This window comes from Hemitrygon akajei, chromosome 8 (genome assembly GCF_048418815.1).
Source record: "Hemitrygon akajei chromosome 8, sHemAka1.3, whole genome shotgun sequence".
Taxonomy (NCBI): domain Eukaryota; kingdom Metazoa; phylum Chordata; class Chondrichthyes; order Myliobatiformes; family Dasyatidae; genus Hemitrygon; species Hemitrygon akajei.
The window spans coordinates 109,369,196-109,395,214 of NC_133131.1; the positions used below are offsets into that span (position 1 = coordinate 109,369,196).

The 26,019-nt window shown below is 38.2% G+C and overlaps 1 protein-coding gene across 1 annotated transcript in view; it reads right to left on the reverse strand.

Annotated features, from left to right (window-relative positions):
* The window catches only part of cul1b (cullin 1b), a 101,076-nt gene that overhangs the window by 71,492 nt on the left and 3,565 nt on the right, over positions 1-26,019 (reverse strand). Inside the window, exon 2 of the mRNA XM_073054372.1 lies at positions 11,030-11,319. Within this exon, the coding sequence (XP_072910473.1) occupies positions 11,030-11,169 (140 nt within the window). The 5' untranslated portion in view covers positions 11,170-11,319. The remainder of the gene's footprint in view (positions 1-11,029; positions 11,320-26,019) is intronic.

Sequence of the window (26,019 nt, forward strand, 5' to 3'; positions counted from 1 at the left end):
AGGCACATTGCTTGTAAGGGATGATTCTCTAAATACAACCATGTCAAGCATTGTATCTCCTAATTTAGGTCCCCAGTTTTTTATTTGAGGAAATCTTCATAAAGTTACACAGCAACAGGTCCTTCCAGCCCGAAGAATCTACACAGCCCAATAAAACCCTTTTGACCAATTAACCTATTAAACTGTATATCTTTAGAATATGGGAGCAAACCAGAACATCTGGAGGAAACCCAAGCGGTAACAGAGAGAACATACAAACTCCTTACAGATAGTAGGGGAAATGAACCTGGGTGGCTGGTGCTGTAATAGCATTATGCCAAGATGTTTACAGAGAGGTGGAAGAGCCTGAAGCCTGGTGCCAGGCAAACAATCTCTTCCTCAATGTCAATGAGACAAAGGAGATGGTTATCAACTTCAGGAGAACTTGCACCACTCACATCGATGACACAGCAATGGAAACTGTAGGAGCAGTTTCAAACTCCTAGGGGTGCATATCTCACGCAACCTCTCATGGTCCAAGGACACATCCTACACAATCAACAAAGCTCAAAAACACCTCTGCTTTCTGAAGAAGGCTGGAGAGAGCTGGACTATGCAATCAATACTCACGACCTTCTACAGATGTGCAGTGGAGAGCATCCTAACATGCTGAATCTCTGCATGGTACAGAAACTGCACAGCAGCTGACAGGAAGGCTCTACAACGGGCAGTCAAAACTGCCCACACATCACTGGCACCAGCCTACCTGCCATCAAGGACACATACACAGAAAAGTGCCAGAAAAAGGCCCGTAACATTAAGAAGGATCCCACCATCCAGTTCATCAGGAAGGAGACTACAGAGCATCCACGCCAAGACCGAGACACTCAAAAATAGTTACTTTCCTCAAGCAACAAGGCTGATCCACATCCCCCACTGCAACCACTACTTTATCATTCCATCAGAGTGATCTTACACACGAGACTACAGACACTCATGTGCCTAGCATCACTTTATAGCCATATGACCAATGTATATAAGTAAGCCATCTTATACATTTATATTTACTATAATTTTTATTGTGTTCTTTATCTTATTTTGGTTTTCTTTTGTGCTGCATTGGATCCAGAGAAACAATTATTTCATTCTGCTTTACACTTGGATACGGGAAATGACATTAAACGATTTTTAAAATAATTGGGTCTCACTTGTGTTTGGTCTTACGGTAGTAGCTTGAGTGAGTGATTTGCTTGGGCAATTCAGAGTTACTGCAAGACTGAAGTCACATTTACACCAATCTGCAGAAGGATGATGGGGAGACTAGCTATATTATTTGATTTTATCCAGATTACTAACTGAGCTTGAATTCCACAGCTGAACCTCTAGGCTGTTGCTCCACATTACAAGGTTATTATGGTGTCAATTTAATCACTGTGACACTGCAGTACTGTATCTCTTCAGAGTGTTAATTTTTTTTAAGCCTTCCTAACAAGCTCATTTCCATTAATCATCCAAGACCCGTCTTTGTACACTGTAAAGTTTGTTGTACCTATGTTTGCTTCTCCTCATTTATTCTTAGAAATTGGTAATATCTGTTATAACAGTAATATGCACGGGATGCTGGAGGAACTCAGCAGGCTAGCCACCATCTATGGAAAAGAGTAAACAGTTGACATCTTGGGCCTGACTTGCCGAGTTCCTCCAGCATTTTGTGTCTACTTTGATTTCCAGCATCTGCAGATTTTACGTTTTTTGAAATACATGCTATAAGGCTGGACAGCTTAGAAAAGTCAAATTGTAATGGCTTATAATTAAATTCTAAAAGCACAACAGAATGAATCATAGTGCCTCGACTTCAGAACATTCAGTGTTATACCCAGTAGACTAAAATTTCACATCATAAATTTAATCATTCAAATGACACAGACATCAATGGCAAAGTTATTATTTATCTTCCATCCTTAATCACTTTGAGCCAGGCAGCTCACTGGGTCATTTTGAAGGTCAATAAATTAGGAGTGTTTCAATGACAATAGTTTAATTGTCACCAAAATCACCAGTAACTTCTTTTTCCAAATTACTACTTGAATTTAAATTCTTTTTGCTGACGTGGTTGAATTCAAACTCATGCTTCTGGAGCAATAGTTCTGGCCCCTGGAATGCAAGTCAGCTAATATTAAGATGCTGTTCCATTATTCAAGAAAGAGAGTAGCGATAGCCCAGGAAATTATAGACCAGGGAGTCTTACCTCAGTGGTTGATAAGTTGATGGAGAAGATCCTGAGATGCAGGATTTATGAACATTTTGGAGAGGTGTAATAGGATTAGGAATAGTCAGAAATGCTTTGTCAAGGGCAGGTCGTCCCTTACAAGCCTGATTACATTTTTTGAGAATGTGACTAAATACATTGATGAAGGAAGAGCAGTAGATGTAGTGTATATGGATTTCAGCAAGGCATTTGATAAGGTACCCCATGCAAGGCTAATTGAGAAAGTAAGGAGGCATGGGATCCAAGGGGACATTGCTTGGTGGAGCCAGAACTGGCTTGCCTACAGAAGACAAAGAGTGGTTGTAGACAGGTCATATTCTGCATGGAGGTCAGTCACCAGTGGAGTGCCTCAGGGACCCGTTCTGGGACCCTTACTCTTCGTGATTTTTATAAATGACCTGGATGAGAAAGTGGAGGGATAGGTTAGCAAGTTTGCTGATGACACTAAGGTTGGAGTCCGTGCCAGGAAAAAAGCAAGCCCTAGTCTGCTGGCCCTCCCGTGCATTCTGCTCTCAAATGGACATTAAACTGACTAGATCTGTGGCAACGAAATACTCGGCGGGAGTACAGAAACGGACGGAATCCCAGGCGCCGCCATTCAGCTGATTATTTATGTAACAGATTTCCAAGCCATTGGACTACCAACCTACTGACCTCTGCTGTGCCTATTGTCTTGTTTATTATTTATTGTAATGCTTGCACTGTTCTGTGTACTTTATGCAGTCCTGGGTAGGTCTGAAGTCTAGTGTAGTTTTTGTGTTGGTTTAAGTAGTTCAGTGTAGTTTTTGTACTGTTCGGGTAGCACCATGGTCCTGAAAAACGCTGTCTCATTTTTACTGTGTACTGTATCAGCAGTTATGTTTGAAACAACAATAAAAAGTTGTGGATAGTGTGGAGGGCTGTCAGAGGTTACAGTGGGACATTGATAGGATGCAGAACTGGGCTGAGAAGTGGCAGATGGAGTTCAACCCAGATAAGTGTGAGGTGGTTCATTTTGGTAGGTCAAATATGATGGTAAAATATAGTATTAACGGTAAGATTCTTGGCAGTATGGAGGATCAGAGGGATCTTGGGGTCCAAGTCCATAGGACGCTCAAAGCAGCTGCGCAGGTTGACTCTGTGGTTAAGACGATGAACAGTATATTGGCCTTCATCAATCGTGGAATTGAATTTAGGAGTTGAGAGGTAATGTTGCAGCTATATCGGACCCTGGTCAGACCCCACTTGGAGTACTGTGCTCAGTTCTGGTTGCCTCACTACAGGAAGGATGTGGAAAGGGTGCAGTGGAGATTTACAAGGATGTTGCCTGGATTGGGGAGCATGCCTTATGAGAATAGGTTGAGTGAACTTGGCCTTTTCTCCTTGGAGCGATGGAGGATGAGGGGTGACCTGATAGAGGTGTACAAGATAATGAGGGGCATTGATCATGTGGATAGTCAGAGGCTTTTTCCCCCAGGGCTGAAATGACTACCACAAGAGGGCACAGGTTTAAGGTGCTGGGGAGTAGGTAAAGAGGAGATGTCAGGGGTAAATTTTTTTTACTCAGAGAGTGGTGAGTGCATAGAATGGGCTGCTGGCAATGGTGGTGGAGGCGGATACGATAGGGTCTTTTAAGAAACTTTTGGATAGGTACATGGAGCTTAGAAAAACAGAGGGCTATGGGCAAGCCTAGTAATTTCTAAAGTAGGGACATGTTTGACACAACTTTATGGGCCAAAGGGCCTGTATTATGCTATAGGTTTTCTATGTTTTTATGTTCTATGTTTCTTACTATATCCTCAAAAGGATCTCAAATGTTAGTAGAAAATTAATGTCCTCACAAACTTCAACTGAGCAATAATACAAGATTACACTGTTTGCACAACTTTGTCAGTTATGAAACTAGTGGTGCCAAATTACTGGCATAAAGAAATAATGTCCCCAAGATTTTGTTTTATCTTTACATATGATACCACTTGTCATTTATATTAACAATTTGGATGAGAATGTTATTGGAATGATTAGTAAGTGTGCCGATGACACGAAATAGAAGGTATCATTGACAGTGACGATGTTTATCGGGATTTATAGAGGTATCTTGATCAGCTGGGCAAGTAGGCCAGTGGAAGTTGCAGTAAGGCAAGGATATCCTGAGGCAGTTGTAGTCAAGCGAGACCTTTGAAGAAAGTTCACTGGAACCAAACCTGATTACTGCTGATAAGTGAAAATGACTGGCAGTGTGCAATCAACCTAGGGAAAAAAATTGCTCCATTTACACAGTAGAGGGTGCCGGAGACAGACAAGATAGGAATATCAGAAGAATGTGAAATACACCCAACAACAAAGGGACAATTGCTTTCCTAACTACAAAATATTATTAGTTGTCAGCTTGTAGCTTAATTCTGTATAAAAAAGTGGTTTTCTTTCCTGGTTTCAGAACAATATGGTGACAGGGGCCTTGGTGCTTTCCTTGAGCACAAAATAAAATATGTTTGAGTCATAAGAGTGTGCATGTTCTGAGCCCAGTTATTTTATTATTGGTGACAATGGGCTAAGGAATGGCAAATAGGGTTTGATGCAGAAAAGTGCAAGATGTTGCACTTTGGGAAGACAAATGAGGGTAGGACTTTCGCAGTGAATGATAAGGCTCTGGGGAGTGACGTAGAACAGAGAAGCTTAGAAATACAAGAACATAGCTCCTATAAGGCAGTGTGGAAAGTAGAGTAGTAAAAACAGCCTTTAGCACACTGACCTTCACACTGAGTATAGAAGTCGGGATGTTACTTTGCACTTGTACAATTAGTTGGTGAGGCTACATTTGAATTATTGTACTGTTTTGTTCAGTGTGCAAAAGGAAAAAATGATGAGGGTACTACTGAAACTCAAAGGTGTGGGCTACAGAGAGAGGTTGAGCAGGACATTTTTCACTGCACCATAGAAAAAATGAGGGGTAATTTCAGAGGTGTATAAAATTATGAATGGCAAAGGGTGGATTGCAGTCTTTTTCCCCAGGGCTGGGGAATCAAGTACTAGAGGACAAAGGTTGAAGGTGAGAGGGGGGTGATTTAATTGGTATCCAATGGACAACATTTTTAATCAGTTGTTAGTATATGGAATGAGTTACCAGAGAAATGATTGAAGCAAGAACATTAACATTTACAAGGTACTTGGAGAGGTACATGGATAGGAAAGGTTTATAGAGATATGTACCAAATGTAGGCAAATGGGACTAGCTTAAATGGGAATCTTGGTCAGATCAGTTGAACCAAAAAACGTGTTTCTCTGCTGGACAATAATGATCAGTGGGATTGTTGTTTATAAATATTTGTTTAGAGAGCCAAGATAGATTTCCTAGAAAAGCAAAAGTGTGGCAAGAGTGAGCTTAACACCCTTTAAAGTGTGCACTAGTTTGTGTCATAATATCCCCCACTCCATATCAACTTCTATAAAATAACTTTTTGTAACTGTTGATATTCAATGCAGCAAAAGAAAATTAAATGAATCATAACATTAAAACAGTGGAAAGAACAACTACCACTTATACAGTGCCTTTAAGTAAAGCCCAAGTTAAATGGTTTGAAATTATTTAGACAACAATGCAAAATATGGAAAGATATGAATAAAAGAAAACATAAATGAGGTTGATTGACCAAAATCCAGAAGATATTAGCACATACAGATATGAAGATGACTTTGCACAAGTTAGTTAAGGGCACTTAAGTAAAACATAGGAGAATGACTAGTAGTACATTGCATCCTCCAGGCAAGACCGTTACAGAAACATGGTTAAAGGTGGAAATAGATGATCCTGCCAATTACACAGTTACACGGACCAAAGCCAAACTCAAATCCAAATATAACCCCGCCTCTACAAACAGCCCAGTATAGTTTCAGATAGCAACCAAGTAGAGTGATTGAATTTATGAGAACTGAGGACTCTACGTTTAATTTTTTCTACCCACTAATTTTTGCATGACAAAGTTTTTTTAAAATGATAACCAAGATGCCTACTGACACAACTGCCACAGCTCTACACACTGTCTTTACGCATCTGGAGAAGAGGGGCGCTTATGTAAGAATACTGTTCTTGGACTACAATTCAGCATTCAACACCATAATTCCCTGCAGGCTCAACAAGAAGCTCAGAGACCTCGGCCTTCACCCTGCCTGAGGGATCCTGGACCTCCTGTGAAATTTCCAGCATTTGGTAAGAGTGGGCTCCCTCACTTCTGCCTGTCAATACAGGTGCCCCTCAGGATTGTGTCCTAAGCCCCCTACTTTACTCTCTGTATACTCATGACTGTATTGCCACCCACAGCTCCAATCTGTTAATTAAATTTGCTGACAATACACTGATTGGCCTACTCTCAAATAATAATGAGGCAGCCTACAGCGAAGACGTCACCACCCAACCACAGTGATGTCAAGTAAACAACTTCTCCCTCAATGTTGCAAAAACAAAGGAGCTGGTTGTGAACTAAAGGAGGAATGGAGACAAGTTAACCCTTACTGACATCAATGGATCTGGGGTTGAGAGGGTGAACAGCTTTAAGTTCCTCAGCATAAACATCACCGAGGATCTCATGTGGTCAGTACCTACCGTCTGTGTGATGAAAAAGGCACAACAGCACCTCTTTCACCTCAGACAGTTGAAGAAATTTGCTGTGGGCACCCAAATGCTAAGAACTTTCTACAGGGGCACAATTGAGAGCATCCTGACTGGCTGCATCACTGCCTGGTATGAGAACTCTACTTCCCTCAATCACAGGACTCTGCAGAGTGGTGCAGACAGCCCATCGCATCTGTAGGTGTGAACTTCCCACTATTCAGGACATTTACAAAGACAGGTGTGTCTTTGGCCTGAAGGATCAATGGGGACCCGAGTCACCCCACCACAAACTGTTCCAGATGCTACCATCCGGGAAACAGTTCCACAGCATAAGCCAGGGGCAACAGGTTCTGGGTCAGCTTCTTCTACCAGGCCATCAGACTGCTTAACTCATGCTGATACAACTGTATTTTTGTGTTATATTGACTATCCTGTTGTACATACTATTATAAACTACTATAAATTGCAAATTGCAACAGAGACATAATAAAGATTTTTACTCCTCATATATATGAAGGATTTAAGTAATAAATTCAGTTCAAGATGTTACTTTCTAACCCACTGACCTTTCACTCGCCTCCTTTCCTGCCCCATAACTGAAAATCTTTATAGTGAAAGGTAACATTTCAAACTGATGACCTGTTTTTCCTCTCTCCACAGATGTTGCTTCACCTCTGAATTTTTAGCACTTTTATTTTATTTTATCTTCTAATTTTAACCTAAAGAACTGGCCAAGAGTCTTAACCAAGGAGATTTTTTTTTTAATTTGGAGACATTCAGTTGGAATGTTCAAACAAATATGCATCATTTCAAGAGTATTTTAAAAAAAGATCAAGTTTTCTCATAATTTAATTACTTAAACTAAAATAATTTTAAATTCTCATCAATGTTTTCAAAAACGTTAACAGGTCCAATGTGGAAGTTGCAAATTATTCTGAACTAGATGAAGTCTAGCCATTGAATCCAATCATAGTAGGATTCTCCAGGACAATGCCACATAATCCTCTTCTGAGATCCTGTGGAATGGAGATTCCTGATCTAGCAATTTGAAGGAAGGGAAGGAACTCAGTTATTTTCATAAGCTTATGCCATTTTACTATATTTTATGTTTTCTAGTTGTTTAGTACATTTTTCAAAAATTGTATTTTAAAATGTACTAAATTTAAAGCAATTTCAGTATTTGTTGACATCAGAGAAATTCAGAAATGAATACAAAATCCTAGACATTGATATGATCGAATAGGGTAGATTGAGCTTAAAGGCCATCATTGTGGCAAAACTAATAAAAGCCGTACTCTCACAATTCTTGAGCTTGGATGCTGTTTGTATTGAGTTTGAAAGTCCTCTGTGATTATGTGGGTTTACTCCACATGCGCTAGCTTCTCCCACACCTCAATGATATGCAGCTTGGTAGGTTAATTGGCCTCTAATTTTCTCCTGTGGCAAAATCTCTTAAGAGTTGACAAGAACACGAGAACAAAGGAGGCACTGGTATACAGTAGTTTAATGGTCAGTGCAGACTTGGTGGGCCAAATTTCTGTTTTGTGCTGTATGATTTTATGTATCCATGTTGGGGAGTAGGATTAGGTAATCAGGTAGGCTCCTTGTATTGGTATTTTACACTCATGCTTAAAAGTTTTCATTACCAAAGGAAGATTTCCAAAACTAAAAAAAACCGTGACATTGGATGAGAAGTCCCTAAGTGCTATATCATAACATTCTCGTAAGTCACCATTGGTATGGGCATGCAGTATAAATCAGGAAAAAGTGCATATAGTCAATTCATTGACATAGCAAATATAAAAAAAATATATGCACTGTCAATGTAGTGGAGTTATAGTATCTACAGAATTCAGTGCCTATAAACAGCCTCCCTGAAAAAATGCAAATTTACACAATTCTCCAATATTTTTATTGAAAGAATTTTTCAAGTTAGGAAAGCTAAATAAAAGCTAACATCTTTAGAAGTTTGGAATAGAGGCAGGAGTTGGTTAATTCAAAAAATAACCAGTCCTTAAAAGGGCTTATCTGTGACCACCTCATTATCATACACCCGCTGTGTCAAGAACGCAGGTGCCAGTACACAGGAAACTGTGGAAGAGATATACTTTGCAAACTAACAACTTTTCTACTGACTTGCAAAATACATTATCCAACAATGTAACATCCATTGATATTTTAAGGCCACTAAAACAAGCCAGTGGATGTGGGACATTCTGATTCTGTACCACTGTAACTACAAAGAGGAAACAATATATAATGTGCATGTTAATTAACCATCATTGAAATTATTCCTTTCCACCTTGCAGAAAAATTGGTTTATGCAGCTCCTTCTCCAGACTACAATCTGATCACAGATCCCAAATTTCCCTCATCTTGTCCTTTTAGCAAAGAGCCATTCCTTTAGTTTAAGACTTCTGATCAAATGTCATCAGCTTGAAAATGGAAGGTATCAGAAAAAGGGGCTTTAAGAACCTAGATAACTAATGCTTTGATAATTCTCCAGATTCCCACAAATTTGAACCAGGTTCGATAAGACTGAAAAAAGGTACAACTCCTTTATTTGAAAAAAAGACAACAGGAAACTATATGCCAGTTAACTTAACATCTCTGATAAGAAAAACATAAGTTATTATTTTTTAAAGGAAGCGGAGTGCTTTGCTAAAACAACTTGAATTTTACCAAGTAAGCAGATTGCAAAAAGGAAATCACAAGAAATTTATGGGTGCTTAGAAAAGTCTAGAAGGTATTTGTAAGATATCTCACCTAAGATTACTGTGGAAAATAAAAGCTCTGAGAAATTAACATACTTTTTCTAGTTGACAAGATGTAAAAATTGATGAATCACATGGATCAGTGCTGCAGCTTTACTTTTTTTTAAAAAAAAGTTTACATAATTACTTAAGAACATATGAATGCCAAATCTACTGACAACACAAAACAATAATTTATGGAAGAAACACCAGAAATCTGAAGTGACATAGATGAGTTAGCTGGGAGGGTAGAAATTTGGCAAATGGAGCAAAATGCCATAAAATATGAGAATATCCAATACTGAAGGAAAAACATTTTGAGTGAGGAGAGACTGCAATGTTCCAAAATATAGAAGAATCTGCATTTACTCAGTGCAGGTACTGCAATTAATTAGGAAAACTAACAAAACATTACTGTTCATTGCTTGAGAAATTGAATAGCAAAGCAAGGATGCTACACTTCAGCTAAATAGGCCACTGGCAAGATCTCAACAGGATTACTGTATATCCTCATTCTCCTTATTTAAGGAAGTATGTTAATCCTTGGAAGAAATTCAGGGAAGATTCACTAAATTAATACTTGGAACAGGTGAGTTGTCTTCAACAGAAAATTTGGATAGGCTGGGTGTGTATCCATCAGGGTTCAGAATACTGAGAGGGGTCTTAGTTGAAACACAAAAGATCTTGAGGGCTCCTGACAGGAAGGATGTGGAGTAAATGCCTTGGAAGAGAATCTGGAACTAAGGTCATGGTTTAAAAACGGGCTCACCTTTACAATACCAAGATGAGGTGAAAAATTCTCTGAGGATGTATTTCAAATACTTCTCAAAGGGCAATGAAAGCTGAGATAATGAATCATTTCTTATGGGAGAGGAAGACAGGATTCTTGTCAAAGGGGCTGAAAAGTTACTACAGCAATGTGAAGGTGTTAAAATTAGATTAATCATGATCTTATCAAACTGCAGAACAAGCTTAAAGGGGTCCAATGGCCTATTCCTGCTCGCAAATCACAAGTTCTGCTGTTTGAAATGCTGATGAATTCCTGCTATTGTTTTGTCTGGGTGTTTCAGCATCTACAATATTTTGCTTTTATTTCTACCCATTTCACTGTTATCACCAAATGATTTTTCTTCATAACTACGGAAACATATATGCTCCCTCTAAAGGTGAGAGACTGCACAAAATAAATAGTTTATCTAAATTCTCCTGCTTCAAAGAAAATACATTATTTTATTTGTAATAATGACAAAAACATATTAGAGATATTTTGCTTCACTGGTACACCTTGTAAGCACATACGAATTCTTCATTTCTACAAATCAAGATATTTTCAGTTACACTACCTTGAAGAATCCTGCTGCCTATACTTGAAATCTTGGAGAATGAACTAGAAGTAACAAACTGATCCCAACAACCATATTTGAATATATAACAGGATACGTGTAGAGTTCCATGTATCTAGACTTTGCCATGCTCTGTCTGGTGTAAACTTGCTGAATGCCAGCTCGAAGATCATCCCATATCTGATCCAGGCCTATCTGCTTAAGCCCATGTGGATTTTGGCTCTTGTTTGATGACATTTTGTTTCCTTGTAGGTTTCTAAATCAAGGTTCACAGTCAGTAAAGATATTCCTCCATGAGATGTAGCTGTACAGATTCCCGTCAACTTCCCACTTAACAGCCAATGAATTTTACTTCTTCCAAATTGACCAGACTCAACCTCGTCAAACCTGTAATAGAAATTACAAGTTTCAAACAAAGGAAATCACTCAGCATTTTTCATTTTAGGATTATTACAAAACATTTTTAAACTACATTTTCATTTTTAGGCCAGATTACAATATTCATTATTATAAATATAAAGCAAGGTATCAGTCATACGGCAACATTTTTTTTTAAAACACAAGTATGACTAATAAGTTAACATGATCTCCAGTTTTTATCTAAACTTGTAGACACAGCAAGTCTTTGGTGCCTTATCAATCATTGGAGCTATTTAATGTCATTAGATTAGCTCCTTAAGGTGCGAAAATACAGCATGTTACATTAAATATTTAACATAATTTCAACAATTTAGTCATACCCATTTTTTTAGTTCTAACTTGACTAAGTAATCTCATTTATTTTCACTTCCTTGTTCCTTTAAACTTAAATCTCACTGCTTGTTGAGGTAGACAATTGATCTAGCAACAATATTCAAGCAACCCCCTTCAATTCAACAAGTTATCAATTCACACTTAGATCTACTTGTAGTCCAAGTAACCAATAATCAAAAGACGATGAGAATACCTAAGAAATTTGCCATTCCAAAGTCTAATAATCTCAAATTGCATTCATCTTTGATTAGAGTTCAAGAGCTTCATATTATAGTAATGCCATTGAACATCAATGGGCATAGTCTTCATCCATTTCAATGTAGCTCTGTGGGAATCCTTAAAGCCTTTCTGGTGGATATCCATGCAATTGCTGTAGATGCTCATTTATCATAAACACTTTTACTTCAGAGTATTATGTGGACATGCTCAGCCCTTTTTTAAGGAGGCAACTACCCTGCATCATGATTTTCAGTATTTAAGGAACACTCCAAAACCTATTCTAATAACCAGAAAATCCAGTTCAAGGCAGAAAATGATTTATTCACCCAAAAGGTTAGTACAGTTTCGGAGTTCCCTCTCCAAGGAAGATATGGAAGCTCAATCACTGAAAAAAGATCCTCGAGTTATGAAAGGGTTCTGTTCATGGGAACTTGATAACCCAAATAGTTTCCAAGTTGAAAATGGAATATAGCATGTGGAAGAGTCTCAAAGAAACAGTTGTGACTACAGAACAAGGCAGCATGGCTAGAGTGGCCAACAGCCAGTCTCACTAACTCAGAGAGTGAATTAGCAAATCTGCTTAATGTTCCCAGCTCTGCTCAGCTGAGGAAAGGCCCACAGAAATGCCCTGTTGCCACCCAGCAAATGGTGACCATAGCGGCCAGCAAATCCAATGTGTTGGGTCACCCAAATGTTTGTTCATACATACAGCTGTACACAAGGCAGGTGTTCATAAGCTGTGGAAAAATTGTACAATCAGGATCAAGACAGGTGGAATTTTGGATACTCAAGAAATACGAGTTAGTGAGTTAAAGTGATGTCAAGGTAAAAGATCAGCTATAATCTTAGCTCACCCTCATTTTACTCACTCTATAATCTAAGTGGCATGCACTTATTTATTTCTTATGTATTTTGATGACAGCTTTCAGTATTATGGAAGTAAATAGTAATAACTTCCTAACCTTTTCTCACCCAAATACAGAGGTTATTCAGCTTTCAATACTGCATTTACTATTAAAGCAAGGCACTAATGTTCCTAGATTCCAGGACGCAATTCCCAAGGAGCCCCTTCCCTTTAACGCAGTATCCCTGATATCCAAATATTCTTAATTAATTATTTTTCTCTTGAGCTCAGATCATGGGACCTGTTCTTTTACTCATGAAATTTTTCATCTCTTTTGTGCCCTCAGAACTGCCTGAATGCTTATTTTTCCAAAGGACATGCACGCACCTGAAAGAGGTATAAAAAATGGGCTAAATATGTCGTCCAGATAAATATATTCCTTCAAGATCCAAAATAAAGCAGAAAAACAATGCATGTCAGGCTTGCTGGTAAAATACAGTTCCATCAGCACCTACATACATCTTAGTAATTTGAAAAGCCTATTATGATGTTGGAGGTAGTTCTTAGTGTTTCCATTTCAAAAAAATGCATCAATTCTAAAAATGTACATCCTCAAGTGAGCGCTTTGGTAAACGAATCCATAGTTCTATAGCAATTTGAGGGGAAAACTGTGTCACCTCAATTTTCCAACTGACTATCCCCTACATTTTCATTGTTATACAAAGTAGCAAAACGTTAATTATCTATGAAATTCATAGAGTATCTATTTTCAAAAAAGCATGCCAGTCCACTGAATTCATGCCAAATATCTAACACCTCTCTAAACCCATTCCATGTTCTACCTTGTATCCCTAACCTCTTCCTCCTGATTACCCTGTTACCTACAATGGGATAATTTCTTGTAGCCACTTTCTGGCATATCTGTGTCATACGAGAGGAAACCAGATAATTTGGCGAGTTGGACAGGGCACACTGGAACAGCAAAAATGTGCAAATAGAAACTGGGTCTCTGGAGTACTATGGTTAACATTGCTGCTACTACACCATCTCAGTCTTTTTATAAACTTTCACGACTTTTGCTCCATTGAAACTTCCCCACTACTCCCAACACCTCTTCAAAAGGAAACAAAGACAAGCAATCTTAGAAGTAAAAACAAATGGTCTTACTGAATATAGTCCATAGGTTAAAAGTGACATCCAGGTTGTCAACAGTCTATCCCGGTTTCAGTCAGAGAGGAAAAGGGAACACTCAGACCAGAGGAATGTCCATTGAGAACAGAGAGAAGGAAAAATTTCTTTAGCCAGAGTAGTGAATCTGTGGAATTCATTACTACAGGCAGTTGTGGAGAGCAAGTTATTAATCTTTGGAGACGGAGCTGAGTTAAGATGGCGCTAAACGGCAACTCCTTTGCTTGCATCTTCGGAAACAGCTCTATTTTCATCTGTAATATCTTCATTTTTCCCTTTCAGGGTTCTTTTGAAGACCCTGACCTGGAGTTACAGGGAGACTCTGGTTCTTTGTGCGAATGGGACCTGTTCTTAGGGTTTCAGGACCGGCCATTGTTGTTCGACATGCCAAGGGTTTGGCCTGAGAGTCTTGCTCGTATTTGGTAGCCTAAGATCTCAGGGCTCTGGAGACGAGCGGATCAAGGGTCAATGTCATGGCAGGAGACTCGTGTTGTCAGGGAGGCTGGAAAATCTTTTGCTGTGGGCCCAAAGATCCAAGATCTTTGCGATCTTCAGGCACAGAGCTCATAAAAAGCGATGAAATGGACTTTTTAACATCGTAAACCAGCGGGTTGTTGTTATGTCTCCCGCTCACTGTGAAAATGGGGGACACTTCCCTCTCCCTTATTAGGGAGAGGGAGAAAACCTGTGGTTTGTTGAATACCGGATGAAATGCCAGTCTTCGGGGTAACTTCAAGGTCTGTGTCTTTGCTACCACCTAGCTCATGTTTGTACTCGGTAGCCGGTGCACTTTTTTTTTTGCTGGGGGGGGTGGTCAAAGGGATTGTTGCTTGCTGCCTCTTATGTGCAGGAGGGGGGAAGTGGGGAGAGGGGGTGAACTTTGGGGTTCTCACATTTAACTGTCAATCGTTCTGTGGGACACTTCTGTTTTTGTGGACGTTTGCGAAGAAAAAGCATTTCAGGATGTATCAGGGAGAAGGTAGAGAATGGGGTTGACAGGGATAATAAATCAGCCATTATGGAATGGCAGAGCAGACTCAGTGGGCCAAATGATCTACTTCTGCTCCCTTGTCTCAGATTATTACGAAATTGGTGGCTACGGAAGCAACCAAATGCAACGGCTTTGCTTTTACTGAAACTTAGATGGAAGAAATTTCTGACCAATGCTGAGTGTTAGGTTTGCAGTTTGACAACTTAGAGCCAATTGAGAAGTCAAGTGTGGTTATGCGAGGGAGAATTGCGTGTCACCAGCAAACTTTTGGGAACTAACATTGTGCTGCTGAATTATAATATGGGGATGTTGGCAAATAGAAATAAGTAGAGAGACAGATCCCTTGTAAAGATCAAAGGTTTTACAAAATATCATATTGACGCTAAAGCAAAAAATGGCATAGCTTTTCATTATAATAATATAGACAATAACATTAAATGATTCAGACAATTCAAGCCATACTCATTATGCCTTTGATCAAATTTCACAATATGACAATATAATCAAATGAATTATTTAAAAAAAAAATCACCTCAACTTCACCATTGAGCATTCTTGAATCCACTTTTTGTGGAAAAGCCTTTCGTAAGTACCCAAAGGACTAAGATAGTTTTCTTCATAAATAATAGTGATGTCACAATCAGAAGTCTTGCAGTGCTGGCATTAGTAGTCAACATGCAACAATCCTATGCAAGATTAATTTCAGATTACCTTCCCAGGACAATGATGAAAGATCATCAATCTACTGAGTTCATTATTAGATGTTTTCCAGGATACCTGCATCACACGCTTCAGTTACCTCCTCTGTCATACATACAGTAACTGACATGAGTCACATCATAATCCAAATTAAGATCAATGAACCATGACAGCTTGCCAAAATGTACCTACTGAGCCACTATTACCTGGGTAAATGTATGTGTGAAAGGATGTGACATGAATGACAGTGGGAAAGCCTTTATGATGCAAGTGGCCGTGTGCATGTGGGGGTGCTGCCTACCAACTGACTACAATCAAAAAGGATATTAAGTGGACTTTCACTGCACCAAATTAGAGTTTCTAAGAAATTTCTGCACACACAAACTGGAAACTAATGTTGACAATAATAGGAACCAAGCTACCTTAGTTATTCAATCCATTTGTGTAAATGGGCGAAAGCAGCACCACTCACTCCAATTAATCACAGATGCTGCCTGATCTGCTAAGCACTTCTGGTACTTTCTGCTTTAGATTCTAATTCCAGAATCTCTTTTTTTTTTGCTTCAAAAATAAAACATTGAATGACTGCTATTAGCATACCTAATGCTTTCCTAATGTTTTTGCCCTATATAAGCACAACAGTGGTCAGGCGTAGTAACTAAAACTCTTTTATAAAGCAACTTCAACATGAGAATAAACACCAAAGTATTTTGCAGAAGCATAATACTACAGGAGCAGAAACTGAGCCAGAGATGACATTTTGATAGTTGACTAAAATCTGGGATCATTTATTTTAATGCAGCCTGCTACTTACACTGTGTAACACATGTTGTAGCTTCACAATCCTGGTCTGTTCCTGATATGCTCATCTATATTCCTCAGATTAAGGATTTCTCACCAGTAAATTGGGGGGGTGGGGGGGGAGAAATGTGCAAGGCCATAATAGATCAGACTAGTTAAATATGATCATAATGCTACTCATATCCCAGATGCACAGTTTTGAACTGCTTGTGCTACTTGAAACCATTGACATTAGGGCCTCAGCATGAAAAATAGACTTGTTTCTATGAAGACTGTTAGTTGAACACTTCCTTCTCTCATTAACAATTGTTTTTGCCACAGGCAAAATGGCACGCATAAAGTACGTTTCCCCTATCATTTAACAAAGGATTTAGTAACTTTTCAAAAAGGAGTAAGATTACTGAAGTGTGTTTAAAGAGCAGGAAACTGGAAAGAACAAAGATCTTTCAAAGAGCTAGCTATACATTTCAAGTTGTGAGGTTTTATTAATAATATAGGCTTAAACTCTAAATTCTATAAAACTTGTAAATCGGGATTTTTATTTAATTTACTGCTACTACATTGACTTTGCTCCCCTACATCAATTTTCTCAGATGCCAAGGCTCAATAATGGCTTTAGCAACTATAACACTGACACAAAACAAAGTTCAATAGTTTAATTTCTTTGTCATGTTATGCTCATCTATTTGAAAACTTTGGTATAGCAAATCTATGAAGAATAATTGAACAAGAGAAATGCAAAAGGGGAGTATGATACATTCTGAAATAATTTGAGGCATCTAAATACACCTTTGTTTAATTACCTTTTGCTAAGTATGCCTGGAAACATATGTACAGTGGTTACTTAAGTCATCCTTATACCATACAGTATAGTAATATTATGAAATATACAATTAGTTTGTTGTTCTCACAATATAAAAAGCTACTGAACATTTTACTGTGCAATACTGGTTTTGTTTACCATTTCTTCTTAACCCTGGTTTTCAGTAAAAACTGTGTACTGAGTTCTTCAAATTATATGGACCTTCAACATTACTAGGATAAACTGCATTACTAAAATTTCTCAATGATCTGGAGCTTACCATTTAAATTATCAAAATGAAGTGGAGGCAGTCTCCATATTACATATGGGCCCCGTTCATGAGAACTATCTGCAAGCCAATTTTCCTTTAAGTTAGAAAGCTACCCATATCACATTGCTCTGCATACACTTCCTATAATTCATTTCACCACAACACTGCCCATAATTAAACTAATAAAAAATGCACAGTAACCAGTTGTTAATGAATACTGCAAAACATTTTATTACTTTGAAAAATTCTTTAAAACCATATTTGCACAAGGGTGGATTCCCAAGTCAGGACTTCAATCACCTGGATCGTCCCTGTAATCATCTTCAGAGCTAAATACAAAACTCTGAAAGTACTCAGACACTAATGAGAGGCACCCAACTACCGTAGATTCCGGATTTTAAGCCGCTACTTTTTTCCCACATTTTGAACTGCTTTGAATTTTGCGGCCTTTAATACGGAGCGGCTAATGCATTATTTTTTTTCATGCCGCCTCGTAAACATTTTGCCTCGTAACAGTAGACCAATAAAATTGATGAGTAGTTCACAGAGGTCCAATGAAATTGTACGATAAATCAAGCGCACTTTCACAATTAAATTATTGTAAATCAGTCATTTGTACTCACCCTCATCAACATGGAAAACACTCGAAGAAAAGCATTGTGCTGCCTTTATGGCAGTTATTTAGTTTATAATATTTTCGCTTAGTAATTCATTTTCTAGTTAAAGTTAGAAGAGTTTTAACTATATTTGTTTTCTGTACTACATCGCGGGATGCTATGACGTCACACCCGGTTTCGCCGCGTCTTGTGGGAAATATACCGGTTTGCGATAAACGGAAAGGAGGGGGGGAGCGGCGGAGCCAAAACGCTGCTTTTAAGTTAAAGGCGATCAATAACTTTTCCTGGTAGGCTGCAGTATATATATTTTTTACCAGTCGTTAGGAGATATTGGAATGTTGTTCAGTAAAGAAGTATACGCAATGTATATTTAAAAGTAGCCGCGTTATGGGCACGGTTCGAAAAAAAGCATTTGCAATATGTATTTGTTTTTGTTACCATATGGATTTAATTAAAAGTTAAAAAATCCTCACGTGTAATATCTTTCTGTGTAAATATCTCATATTACAACGTGGGACACCTGCGGCCGAAAATCCGGTGCGGCCTTTACAAGTAAAAAAATTGATTTTATTTCTAAAATTAGAGCCAGCGGCTTTTAATCAGGTGCGCTCTGTAGTCCGGAATCTACGGTACAATGTTCTTGAGACAACCAAATTCTATAACTTCCATTTTCTACTAACAAGGGATCTATAGCTCAGAAATATTCATTGTAATTTATTACAGTGAGAATGTACATATTTTGTCTAACATAATAAACAAATGACATTAAAACTGCTATAAATTCACAAGTTTCATTCATAGCAGAGTAGATTTTTGAATGAATTAATTACTTTTCATTAAAAATGAAGCCTGGTTTTGATAAGCTAAATGGTAGACTTCAGATAATTGAAGAACTCAATGGGAAGTTTGGTAATCAGAATAAGAGAGCAATTAAAGTGAGTTTATTTCCAAAGGCAACAATCTTGCAGAACAACTGCATTTATTACAAGATGAAGCTGAAGCTAGACTTACATACTTCTTTTGGCACTTATGAAATTAATCAAGCAATATTAACACACATGCAATAGTGACCATCATAAATGACAAACAGGCATGAAGAAATTTACAATCGCTGTTCAGTGTACAAGATGTTCTGTATTCTGAACAAAATGAACTTACAGAAGATAAAATGGACAATTCAACTTCACCTTGAAGAAATGCATTTTTCTTGAAACCAAATATAAATTTTAGGCATTCAATTGAGTTTTGGGGTATTCTCTTTTCTCAGTTCCTTTGTATCTGCTGCATCTGTTCTCAAAATGAGGCTAGAAACTTTGGGAAGTCTTCCTTTTTCAAAGAACAGAGTTTCCCTTCCACCTCCACCGATGCTGTCCTCACCTGGATCTCCTCCATTTCCTGAACATCTGCCCTTACCATCTTAACAGTGATCCCTCACCTGGCACTTATCCCTGCAAGCAGGTCAAGTACTACACCTGTACCCACACCTCCTCCCTCACCAACCATTTATGGCTTCAAACAGTCCTTCCAAGTGAGGAGACACTTAACTTGCGAGTCTGCTGGGATCATCTACTCTATCCTGATGTTAACTAGGAGACTGCTTCATAGAGTGCCTTTTCAATTAGACTTCCAGTACCCATTTCAACATGCCAGTCCATGGCCTCCTTTATTGTCACGATGAAGCCACAATCACATTGGAGGAGCAACACCTCATATTACCCCCGGAAAGCCTCCAACCTGATAGTATGAATATTGATTTCTTGAACTTCTGGTAACTTCCCCTCACCCCACTTTCTTATTCCATTTCCCCATTCTGGCTCCCCTCACCCTTTCTCTTCTCTTCACCTGCCCACCACCTCCCCTCTTTCCCTTTCTTTCATGATCCACTTTCGTCACTTTCCTACACTACTCAAGTGTAGAGGTTATATCTTCTCTCCCAACCCCCAGCAACCTGTCCCTCACCTGGTTTCACCAATCAACTGCCAGATTGTACTTCTTTCCCCTCCCACCTTCTTATTCTGGCTTCTTCCCTCTTCCTTTGCAGTCTTGATGAAGGCCTGAAACATCGACTGTTTATTCATCTCCATAGATGCTACCTGAGTGCAACTCAAACCATAAAGGATCTTTGACTGCAACTGTAACAGTGAAAAAGTTTGGGAGAAATAAAACTACTTCATTTTTTTTCACAGTTGGTATACAATCAAGGTCAACATACTGAAATATTGACAAGCTGTTCACAAGTCCAGTGATGCATAGCATGGTCCATGACACTCGCAATGAACTACTTGCATGCAGCAAAATACAAGTACAGGGATAGGAAGGAGGAGGGTAGGAATTTATAGAATTTAATAAATGAGTTAAAACATTATGATTTTTCTGGCTCTACTTAAATTTTATTTTTTCTGGTACAGGATATTTAAGTAGGGGCAATAAAAGTGTTCATAATCATGGAATTCACAAATAAAATAATGTCACTAAATCAGTGTTAATGGATGTACAACCAAGAACTTTCTCCAAATAATACACTTAGCTTTTACATTATAAAATTGAAAAAATACTATGTAATCTTATTATAACAAAGTGGAGGGTGAAGAAAAAAATAAGCCCTTTTAAATTTGGTGTGCACAATCAAACTTAGCAAAGTCTAGATAAGCCTTGATGAAATATTGAGGGATCTAAAATTGCTCCCCAGGTACTACTGAAATCAAAAGAATAGCAACAAACTCAGTAGTTATGTAGCCATAGGGAAGAAGTGAAAACTTAAGCCAAGAAAAGCTTTCTTGAATGTTTCATTCCATTAATATAGAGCTCTTCATTAACCTCACCTCTTCATATGCTTCCCTAGTCAGGAACCTTTCCCAAAGATAAATTTTCAAATCTAAAATTTGTAGGTACATATTTATTTTAACTTACTATGCTACAATCCCACAGAAAAGAATAGCCAGCAAAACTGAAGGGGTAGTAGTAACAGCATGATTTGAAGTAGGCCAAAATAATAGTAAATGGCTGTTTATTCAGACAGAAGAATGGCAGATAGTCATCTTCCCAAAGTCAAAACTAGGTACATAGCCTTTTATTTTCATAAACACATGCAGATTAAATTTCCAAATACAGAGGACTCAAAGCTTGGGAATGGGGCTGGCAGTGACAACAGTGAATCTACATAGGCCAAATGAATGAACAAAAGGTGACAGACAAAAGTTAGAAAAACTAAGTACTATATGCTTGAAAAATACAGAGAAGTAATATTCTCCTTAACTGCCATAATTCTTCAGGGCGAGCAGGTACAGAGAGATCTGAATGCACATGTGTACAAATCCTTAAGTGTGGCAGCACTTGTTGAGCCTCTCAATCCTGAGTCATAAATTGTGCATTAGAACACAAAAGCCAGGAAGTTGTACTGATCCTGTCAAAACTATGGTCAGACTGCGCATCACTAATTACGCCATGGAACACCCAAATTATTTACATTAGTACTAAAATCAGAATGTTGGCTGGGTAGTCTTTACTGTTTATCCAGAGTTACAAGTCATTTCATGGCATCGCAAAGTGAATCAAACTGATCAAAGAATGACTTGTGAAGGTGGGAATTTCAGGACATAGTAGAGTTGATCATCTAAATAGCACCAAGACTGAAAATGCTTCAGTTTATTATTGGGACCTGCTATCATTAATCCCCAAACATTCACTCATCTGACACTTCCTTTTTAAAAATGTATGAATATTTCAAGCTAGAGAAAAGAACACTAGCCATACTCAAAGAGTGAAGCTGAGCTGCCTTCTTCAATAAATCCTGTACTAGTGAAAATGCTCCTAATGTGGTTGGATAGGAAGTTGCAGCAAGATTTAGACCATGTGACAAAGGAGGTACAGAGATTTACTTCCAGATCACAATGGTGTACAACTTAGGAGACTGCAGGCGATTCCATGCATCACATTGTGCCACTCATTCGAGGCTATGGATTTAGCAGATCAAGTCAGAATAGGCCAGATGAATAAATGAAATGCATACTGTAGATGATGCATACCTGAGCCTCTGTGTACAAGTAGTGGAAGGAATGAGCACCTTTGGCAATCAAACTTTGTCCTTGATGCTTCTGAACAGAGCTGCACTCATCCAGGCAAATGGAGAGTATTTCAACAAACTACTGACATCGTAGATTTGAGGTGCCTTTATCACGTCATATGTTGCAGAATATCAGTTTCTGAGCTGCCAAGGTAGTCGTACAATTTATGTGACTGTTTTAGCTGAGTTTTGGTCAAAGGTGACCACCAGATGCTGATTTCATGGGCCATGGTAATGATAAAATGCCTGGAGATGCCTGACTGATAGATGGTTAGACATTCTCCTATTGGAGATGGTCACTATCTGTCACTTCCATGGCATGATTATTTGCCAATAGCCTATAATGTGCTCCTTTCTGCAAAGTGTCACTTCAACTAGTAGGAATGCATTCCCTTTCATGCCAATTGAATTCACTTTCAGCAGAACTCATTCACTTTCAGAGTCAGACAAGTGCTGCATGATGTCAAGAACAGCCACCTTATGTCACCTTTGGAACTCCATGTTTGGACCAAGGTAGTGAAGTCTGGAGATGAAAGTCTTTGCAAAATCCACACTGCACTGGTGAGCTGGAGTTTGGTGACTAAATGCTCTTTGATACAAATGATCTTGAGAATGCCTTCAATCACCTTTCTAATGACTAAAAGCAGAAAGATTGGTCAGTAATTGGCTGGAAATAATCTGGCCTGCTTTAATGAACATGATATAACAGGTAAATTTTCTATATTGTTGAATGGCAGTTACTTTAAATAATCATAGCATTTCAGTCAGAGGGGTGAAATCTATGGAACAGTTGTAGTGAGATTTTAAAAACATGCACCACACTTAACAAGTTTAAAATATTATTTAAAAATAATTTAATGAACAAATATACATGATTTAAAATGAATGGGAGTAATGTAAACAAATGATACTTGGAATTGGATTTTGTGTTAAAAGACTGAAATTTTTTGTTTTGATGTGATGATTGACACCAAATATGTTGTTGTATAAGTAAGAGGGGTAGGCATAATAAGCTGTAGCTTCAGCCTACACCCTTTCGGTCTATTCTAAAGATTTTTATTACTTAATTTTGTTTTATGAAATCATTGAAAATTATGCTTTTTGTTATGTTTGTACTGACCGAAATAAAATTTTCATTCATTCAATTTAGTTCATTTATTATTAAAAGAATGTTGTCCAGATAAATTTTGCTTTATCCAGTGTATTGTCCATTTCTTTGAATTACAAAGTGAATCAACTGAGTAAACAATGGCCTCGGTGAAGATGGAATTTTAGGAGGAAGCAGACATGATTGCCCACCTGGCACTTCTGACAGAACATGCCTATTATTGGGAGCTGTTATCATTAATAATGCAGATACTTTTGGAGCATCTTCTCCCAATATTTGTGTTATTGACTGCAGAGTTTAGATGTGATCCATTGCTTAACTTAGTCCTATGAAACAGTATTACAAGACTGATACCAAATTTTTTTAGGAATGCCAGGTGCAGCTTTCAATATACACTGCAACAATCATCATTGAGCCACTGTTGATCCCTGAGCTGATAGAAACATTAGAATACGGAATATGCTGGATCACATGTTTACAGACAGCCATGAAAAAACTTTGCTGCTACTGATGATCTGCAGTCTGTTGTGAATGTCCAGCTTTGAGCTATCCTGAGACCATCCATTTAGTATAATGACAGTGCTGCACATCATACAGCTTGTCATCAGCTTTCCACAAAGACTATGTGGCAATCACTCCTGTCAATGCTGTCACGGGCTAATGCATTCAAAGACTGCCAGGGACAAGGTCAAGCATTCATCATGCTCTTAGCTCACATCTGACAAATCTATTAGACTTTTGTTTTAAAGTATAATTTAAAACCAGATAGGTGGCATATATGAACTTCCAAGTGGCCCTTGTTAAGTTTCAACTTAAGCAGTTATTAAACATTAGTAAGATTGCATAGGGTTGGGGGTAACATACAGGTTGAACACCCCTTATGTAAAATTCCACAAGGTACTGTGAAGGTTCCCAGTCGATGTGCAATTCTCTGCACATCACAGCAAGTCTGAGAAGTAACCTAACCCGTGTAATGAAAAGTTAATGAAAATAGAAAAACAGTGCATAAAGCAAAAGAAAATGAAGATCTTGATTATGTATCATCAGTGGAGTGAACATACGTAGGTTAACAGTATGCTGATCATGAAACAAGCAAAGATCTCTCACGACAGTGAAAATTGTGAATATTCAGCAGGCTGGTCACAGAAATTTAAGAAAAAGCAGGCGTTAATTTTTAAAGATCTTTAAAAAACTTTAAAGATAAAGTGTCTACTGGTAATGAAGCACCAGAGAAATTCATTAATGGATTTGTGAAGATCGCTGCTGCGAAAATCTAACACCAGAACAGATTTATAATACTGATTGTTTTAATTCTTTACATAAAACCTTAAGAAAGTAAAATACGAATAAATCTTTTAATCAAAACACAGCATTGTAGGTGGAGAATGAAAGCCAGCCATTGTTTGCTGTTGTTCAACAACTGATTCAGGTATTCTCCCGAAGCTACTATGCAGCTTTGTTATCCTGCACGCATTGTATTTTCATGGTATTAAAAAGGTACATAATATTTTTTATTAAGTACATGTCTGATGAATATGTGCAAGCAAAGACTGCTTACCAGAAGTACATAAATTCAGTTGGAAATTATGTCAATCCAGACAGACAGACATATTTTATCAATCCCGAGGGGAATTGGGTTTTGTTACAGCCGCACCAACCAATTATATATTCCAAAATCCGAAACACTTTCAGCCCCAAGCATTTTGAATAAAGGCGTGCACCAGGGTGGGTTGAAGATGGGTTAACAGGCAGAAAAACAATAAGACAAATGGATCTTTTCCCCAGATTGGAGAACGTATCAAATTAGGTGCAGCAGAGATCAGTGCTAATGCCACAGCCATTCAAACTTTACATCAGTGACTTGGATATATTGCTCTTGATCTCATTGTCCAAATACAGTGATGATACAAAGTTAGGTGACATTATATGCTGTGAGAAGAACACAGAGAGATCATGAAGATATTGGTTAAGTAAATGAGACAAGAACATGGCAAATGGAATGCAATGTGAATAATGCAAGATTATACACTTGAGTAGAAAAAGTAGAAGGCAGAACGGTTTTAAAATGGTGCATGTTTGAGAAGAGCAGGTGTTCAGAGAGATCTGTGCCCTTGCACACAAATGATTAAAAGATAACATGCATGTACATCAAGTAAAGGAAGGAAATGGAAATGTTAACCCTCATTGTAGGAACAGTCTTTCCTTTTGATTATGTAGGGCCAGGTGGGAATACAGGTCCAATTCATAGAAAGGACACCAGAACTGTGCACCAGAATAGTGTTTGTACATCTGGTATCCCTACAAACAATGCTTATGTTTAGCATGTGCAGCAAAGGATTGCCAGATTGACCCTAAGATGGTGAGTCTGTCATACATTGAGAGGTTAAGGAACCAAAACTATACACTCAAGTTTAAAAGAATAAAAGGTGATTTAATTAAAACATAGATCTAAAGAGACTTGACAGATTAGAAGCAGGGATGATGTTTCCTCTCGATTGGGATAAATACAGACAGGAGTTAATCTTAATATGAGCCAGTCATTCAAAGCAAATTTGAAAAGCAATTTCTTCAGCCTGAAAGTAACAAACATCTTATGGGTGTCTAGGGAAAATGAATTAAGATAGATTCAGTCTGGGTAGCCATGTCCTTCAGGACTCTGTTACCTGTCATTGGTGATGCTACTGCGCAATTCTTGATGATGAAGACTGAAGTCCCCAGCATATCCCATGCC